This window comes from Tupaia chinensis, unplaced genomic scaffold, assembly GCF_000334495.1.
Source record: "Tupaia chinensis unplaced genomic scaffold, TupChi_1.0 Scaffold000074_1, whole genome shotgun sequence".
In the NCBI taxonomy this organism is placed as follows: Eukaryota; Metazoa; Chordata; class Mammalia; order Scandentia; family Tupaiidae; genus Tupaia; species Tupaia belangeri.
The window spans coordinates 8,955,936-8,963,172 of NW_006159534.1; the positions used below are offsets into that span (position 1 = coordinate 8,955,936).

General features: G+C 36.5%; 1 protein-coding gene across 1 annotated transcript in view; it reads left to right on the plus strand.

The window, feature by feature from the left end:
- LOC102481883 (WD repeat-containing protein 64) overlaps positions 1-7,237 on the plus strand; it is a gene marked incomplete at its 3' end in the record, with an annotated part of 40,935 nt that overhangs the window by 19,167 nt on the left and 14,531 nt on the right. Inside the window, exon 4 of the mRNA XM_027767860.1 lies at positions 4,601-4,704. Coding sequence (XP_027623661.1) covers positions 4,601-4,704 — 104 coding nt within the window. The remainder of the gene's footprint in view (positions 1-4,600; positions 4,705-7,237) is intronic.

A 7,237-nucleotide genomic window follows, 5' to 3' on the forward strand; every position in this document is an offset into this window, starting at 1 on the left:
AAAAAAAAAAAAAAACCCCCCAAAAAAAAAAAAAAAAAAAAAAAAGCAGACACAAAGAGACTTCCCTATCACCACCACCACGGAGCTGAGGAGTCCGTGAACAGGAGAGACATGTTGCTGGCATCCTAAGTTAGAATTTGGAAACCATCTTCCTAGATGACAGTTAGGCTCTTTAGTTATTTATCATCCAGCAAATACTTAATGAAGCTCTACCATGTGGGCCAGGTACCTTTCTAAGTGCTGGAGATGCAGCAGTGAATAAACTGTAATAAAGCCCCGATCTTGTGGAGTTTACATTCTCATGGAGACAGACAATTTAAAAATATAAATAACTAAAATATGTAGTATGTCAGATGGTGATAAGCGCTATACAAGAAAAAGTAAAGTGAGCAGGTTGTGGGAAAATAAAAAAGCAGGAATACGAGAAGGAAAAGCTGGTTTAGGCATGGGAGCACAGTGTTAAGACAAAGTGGTCAGGAATGACCCCACTGAGAAGGGGAAAAGAGCCCTGGAGGAAGGGAGAGAGCAAAGCATGCATTTCAGGCAGGATGGGAGTGGACTGGGCAGGTAGGAGTGGTTGGAGAGGCAAAAGTAGGTGCGAGGACAAGTGGAGAGGCCCTTGTGGGCCACAATGAAGTCTTCTGAGAGACGGAAAGCTATAACACGGGTAGGGGCATAGGGGAGGCATGATCTGAGTCATATTTTCAGTGTTTATTCTGGCTTCTGGGCTGAAGATATCCTAAAGGAAGGAACAGAAGCATAGAGCATGATGGTGACTTGGAATAGGAACCATATTTCTCAATCTTTTTTTCATCATTAATCCCTAAAGAGACTTTTTAGACATTTTTTTCTGAATCACACCCCACTAAGGACATTTTAATATCTCAGCTATTAATTATGAAGTGTATCTAAATATATACTATATTTGTATCTGTGTTTTGTACTCAAAAAGTAAGAGACTTATTCAGGTATCCCCAGGAAGAAATCAATATTTCTCTGGGGGCAGGATCTCCTTCATTGAGGTACATTGATGAGATTGGTAATACTGGAGTATCAGATCTGTTCACTTAATTTTTATAAAATTATAAAAATTAAATCATCCTGGATTTCAACCACTGAAGACCCTCTGCCCAGACTTTACCCTCCTGCTTCCCAGTCTAGCCAGGAGTCAGGATAAGCCAATCAGCAACCATCTATATTTGAGTTCCAAGCAGCCCTGTTCAGGGATTTCAACCACTGAACCCTCTGCCCAGACTTCACCCTTCTGCACTCCAGTCTAGCCAGGAGTCAGACTGCAGGTCACTTCCTTCTGCATTCCTCTGATTACTCAGATTTAACTCCCAAAAATAGGAAAAAATGGAAAATAGGAAAAAAATCATCAGATGACCAGAAACCACTGCAAAGGCACAAGAAATATGAGAAACGAAGAAAATATCTCTCCTCTAATAGAAAAGAGTAACTTCTCTTCCTCCACAAAGGATACAAGGGAACTCATAGAAATGTCAGATAAAGAATTTAAAATATTCATAGTGGCAAAGCTAACAGAGATGCAAGACAATAGAGACAATGAACTCCAGAAGATGCAGGGGAAAAGAGACACTGAGTTCCAGCAGGTGAGGAAGTTCTTGCATGATCTGAAAGAGGAGAACACATCATAAAAAATAACCAAACTGAATGGTTAGAGATAAAGGCTGTAATACAGGAAATCAAAAATATCAAAAGCAGGAACCAGCAGTTAGCGTAATGGCTATGTCGCTGGACTCCCACGTAGTCGACCGCGGTTCGCGTCTCGGACCCGGTGGCTTAAATCTCACGCCGGGCGCGTGTGCGTGCGTGCCCAAGATCCCGAGAGGAGAATGGAGGAGAAGGGATTGCGGCGTGACCATCCCCCCGGGGGGTGATTTCTTGCTTTCTGTCTCTATGTCTCTCTCTGTCTGTCTGGCGAGCGAACGCGCCCTATAGCGAAAACCTCTCCAAAAAAAAAAGAAAAAAAAAAATCAAAAGCAGATTAGATCATGTAGAAGACCAAATCTCAGATCATACAGAAGATCGAATCTCAGATGTAGAAGATAGAACCTCTTATCTAGAAAAAATTCACCAAAAAGACTGAGAAAATAACCCCTCCCATGAGAATAACATACAAATAATAATATATATCATTAAACGCCAAAACACCTGGATCATTGGTATCCCAGAAGGTGAAGAAACTAATAAGGGTATTGATAATCTATTTCAAGAAATCCTGGAAGAAAACTTTTCAAACCTAGAAAGACACTCAAATATCCAGATCCAAGAAATACAAATGACCCCACATAGAATCAACCTGAGAAGATCTTCCCTGAGGCACATCATAGCCAGATTGATCAAAACCACAGACAGAGACAAGATACTAAAACTGGCAAGAGAGAAACTTCAAGTTAATTTCAAAGGATATCCCATAAGGCTAACATCGGACATCTCATCGGAAACAATGCAAGCAAGAAAAGAATGGGAAAATACATTCAAAGTGTTAAATGAAAAACAATTTTAACCTAGAATACTATACCTAGCTAGATTATCTTTCATATGGGAAAAAAGAGACAAAAACATTCTCAGATAAACAAACCCTGAAAGAATTTACCAACACCAGACCAAGTCTCTGAGAAATGTTATACTAGGAAAATTAAAGTCGGACACACAGAAATAAGAGTATAAGAAACAACCAAGAGAATGGCCAACCTAATGGTAGGGACAAGTCCTGAGTTGAATGTTACCTTCCAGAGTTTAAATGGGAAGATTAGAACACAGTAACCCTGCAAATTCAATAGAAGAGAGATTACGTGAGTCCAGTGAAATAGAATTTTTTTACTTTAAACTAAACATTACTGATTTTGCTTGATGCTTTGATTTTCATATTTAAGGGTTTCTATCTTCTCTGTAACAATTGCTAGGTTCATCTACCTACTATTTGAACTGAATCCTAACCTTTTTCCTGGCTTTAAGTTTTAAGCAAATGTCTCTTAACATTTTTTTATTTTAATCTATTAAAATTAAAACTTTTTTTTGAAATTAAACATTGCATTTAAAAATACCTATTAATACCTATTTAGTGACTCCAATAAGCTATATAACCCCAAGGAGGTGCTACTTTATAGTATGTTCATTTATGCCTAAAGTCAGACATGTGTTCATAAATACATAGATATCAGCTGTGCTTGCTATTGAAAGTTTTTAAGTTAATTAAGATCTTTATTGAATCAATAAAATGTGAGGAAAAAAGGTATGGAAAACAACTGTACATACCATATACAATGTGGGAGAAGGGGGGTAGATGGCAGAGGGTTAGAGATAGGGAATCAAGGGGGGAAAATAAAGCAAAATGTATAAGAAATAACAGATAGAAAATTATTTGTTGATTATAACATGTATGGTAATATCCTTGATTGAGCCAATATACAATGTATACTGGATGGAAAATCTCATTTTGTATACTGTATTGATGTACAGTAAATGACTATAAATAAGTAAATAAATGAATAAATAGATAAATAAATAAATCATCCTGGAGAAAAATCTTAAATAATTTTATACGTATATATGGTTAGAAACATATAAAAATATCTAATGTGTTTTCAAAATACACAATTTCTTTTTCAAAAATAGCTAATAACAGCATTAAATTAGTCTCATTCTTTTATACTCCGAAGCCTGAGATAATATTATGTCTTTATTTTATGTAAAACACAATGATAACAATTCAAAAAAGGATCCCTAGGAGATATGAAAAAAATCTCAACAGAAATAGTTCCAAAAGATATTTGGAAAACTGATTATCTGGGGACCAGCACATGGCATAATGGTTATGTCATTGGACTCCCACATAGTTGACCATGGTTCAAGTCCTGGACCCAGAGGCTTAAAACATTCCGGGGCATGTGTGGGTTTGTGCCCAAATCACAAGAGGAGAATAGAGGAGGAGGGATTGTGGTGTGGCGTACCCCCCGGGTGGTGCTTTCTGTCTCTCAGTCTCTGCCTTTCCAGTGAGCATACATGCCATATAGCAAAAAAAATCTCTCTAAAAAAAAAAAAAAGAAAGAAAGAAAGAAAAAAAAAAGAAAAGAAACTAATTTTCTGTGAAATGTGCACTTGTATGAGTATTGGGAGGGTATGTGGGTGTGTATTTTCTTTGTGAATTCATGGATCACATTTAATTGGAAAGCTCTATATATTCAGATTAGTATCTCTGGGGATGATTAAAAAAGTAGATTTTTTAAAGAATTATTTATTTTATTTTTATTATATTTTAAAATTTGCTATAGGGCATATGTGCTCACAAGAGAGACAAAGAGAAAGGGAGAAAAACTGAAAAGCAAGTCACCAAGATTCAAACCATGGGTTGGCCATGTGAGAGTCCAGTGCTTTAACCACCATGCCACCTGTTGGTCCCCAAAAGTAATTTTTAATAGTTGTTGGTTTTTATGGTTTTATTCTACTTTAATTTTTAAGTAACTCAGGACTTTCAAGCAAAAAGTTGTTTTCTTTTTCATTCCTTTAAAAAAAATAACAAATTCAGTTTAGACTTTATTGCTGGAAATTGAAATCTATCTTATTCCATTGACAGGTAGTAGAAGACGGGATGTGATTAAATGTATTGTCAAGATTCCTCAACTGGATTTACTAATTGCAGCATCTCAAAAAGGAATAATAACAGTTTTTAATAGCCAGGTAATTTGAGAGCTTGAATTCTTCTCTTCCCTTCTTTCCTCCCTTCCTTTCTCTCTTCTGTTTTGTCCCTGCTTGTACATATGTAGCAGGGATAGCTGAAACTATAAACCATATTTTAGAGTTATTCTAAAAAATGAAGCCAAGTATTTAGCAATGAGGAAGTGATTGAACCCCGGGGCAATTTTTGAAATTTGTAATTGCATTTGGCATTGTTCCTCTGGATGTCCTATTGAACCATGTGGCCTCAACACAATAAAGGATGGTTTTGGATAACCCAGATAAAATAAGAAACACAAGCCAAGTGATTTCTTCATTTTCTTACTTAGTAATAAAAGGTCCCATCAAGAACCTTGGACTAGAAGTAAAAATATATCTCAAATTCTAGTCTCTCTATTTTACTATGATGTTGACTAGGGAGCTTTATGAGCTACTTGATCTTTTCAGTTCTCTTTTTCTATTCATAAAATGAGGTCAATAGCCAGTCCTCTGTCCCTCAGAGGACTGGGGTGAAGGTAAAATAAGATAATGAATATAGAAACATTTTATGAACAATAAATCTCTCTATAAATATAAGGCATTAGTATTGTTAATGTCATTTCTTCCTAAATTTTTAAGTTTGGACTTCCATTCCCAAAATACAAAAGATTTTAATGGAATGTGTGATGATATAGCCTAAATATTTCACTATGAAGGTGAACATTTGATGTTAAATATATTTTTTAAATTCCAGTTGTTAATTCACATCCAGAGACAGCCTTTAATGCAAGTAAAATATATTGAGATCATCACTGCATGATTAAAACTTCCATGACAATGTTCAGCCCTTCAATGATCTCCAGCACAGCGAGTCTTGAAGAAGTTGAAGTCATAGTCTGCCAGATTAGATGGCCTGCTGCTCTCTGGGGGTGGTACAATGACTAATTCAAATCTCTGGTACAGAGCCTGGGTTTCTGCATATTGATAACACTTACAGCTCTGCACATTACTTAAAATCTCCATGCCCCGCTTACTCATCCAGAATCATAGAAGTTCCCTTGCAAGGTAGCTGTGTTGCTGAAATGACTTAATACATATAAAGTCTTAGAATCATCATTGCATATGCTAAGTAAATGTTGGCTATTAGGTCAGCTCAGGGGGCCCAGTGCCAGCACAAGCAATGCTGAAAGCCATATGAAAGATCAGGGTTCATTCGAAGTTGGCCTACACATGCTGTGATTTCTGTCTGATTGAAAGGCTCTGGTGGGCAAGCCAGTTGTGTATGGTTAAGGCAACTGGATTCTATGTGGGCAACTGTATGGTTCGAGTCCCAGAATCTGCAGCTTGAGGAACACACCATGCTTGTATGTGTGTGTGTGTTTGTGTGTGTGTGTGTGTGTGTGTGGTGTGTGTGAGTGCTATGTGTGTGTGCTCAAGGTCTATAAGGGAGGAAGAGTTGGAGGAGAAGGATTTCAGTGTGACCATTCCTCCTGGATGGTGCTTTGTCACCTCCCCTCTCTTTCTGGGTCTCTCTGGTGAATGCATGCAAAATATTTTTAAAAGGTTATGGCTGTGGGTACGGCGGTATGGTGTGGGACCCTGTTGAGGGTGCTTATCTTTCACTCTCACAAAATAAATAAATAAGTAACTTTTAAAAAGTTGGTAATTACTATTATGAACAAATGTGGAAACAAAAATGTATCTGCCTTATTTAAATATGAATTGGTCCCTTGGTCCCTTTTCCCATCGTGTGTGTGTGTTTGCGTGCGCACGTGCGCATGTGTGTGTGTGTGTGTGTGTGTGTGTATTTAAGAATTATTTCATTTAACTTATTTATTTATTTATTTATTTATTTATTTATTTATTTATTTATTTATTTAAATTTAACCAGAGAGGGACAGAGTGAGAGACAGAGGGGGAGAAAGTAAGAAAGCAAGCCATCAGGTTTGGGACTCAGCACCCTTAACCAGCACACCACCTGCTGGCCCCTCCCTCAATGTATATTTTACCTTTATTTCCTTAAAAACAAAACCAAAATGGTATCTAAAGAATAATGTGAGAAGGAAAATAATGGTTGGCATAATGAAATAGTTCAGGATTATATGAAATAAGTGAGGTGGACATTATCATATTTCAAATATACATTTATACATTATAAATGCATACACATATACTCAAACACAGACATTCATCTGTTTTTTTCTTTAATACAACTGGAGGGAAAGATTACTAAAAAAATTATTATTTTAAGATTTGTTACACCGTGAGTGTTGTAGGCCTTAGAAAGAAGATGACATATTGTGTGAGAAATGTATTTGGGAGTGTAGGTTACAGGGATAATTTATGAAAAGCTAGCCTTAATAACTCAAAATATAACAGGTTAATTCATAATTTAGGCACTCTCTGAAGCTAAGGATTTCCTTGTTGATAGAGAGTATAGATGTCATTAATAAAAATTCCTATGAAAAAGACTAGATTTTAGAAATTGAGATAATACCTCTAAGTATTTGCAAACTTTTAAGGAAGGTAAAAAGACTGTACACAGGTAACGTCCACT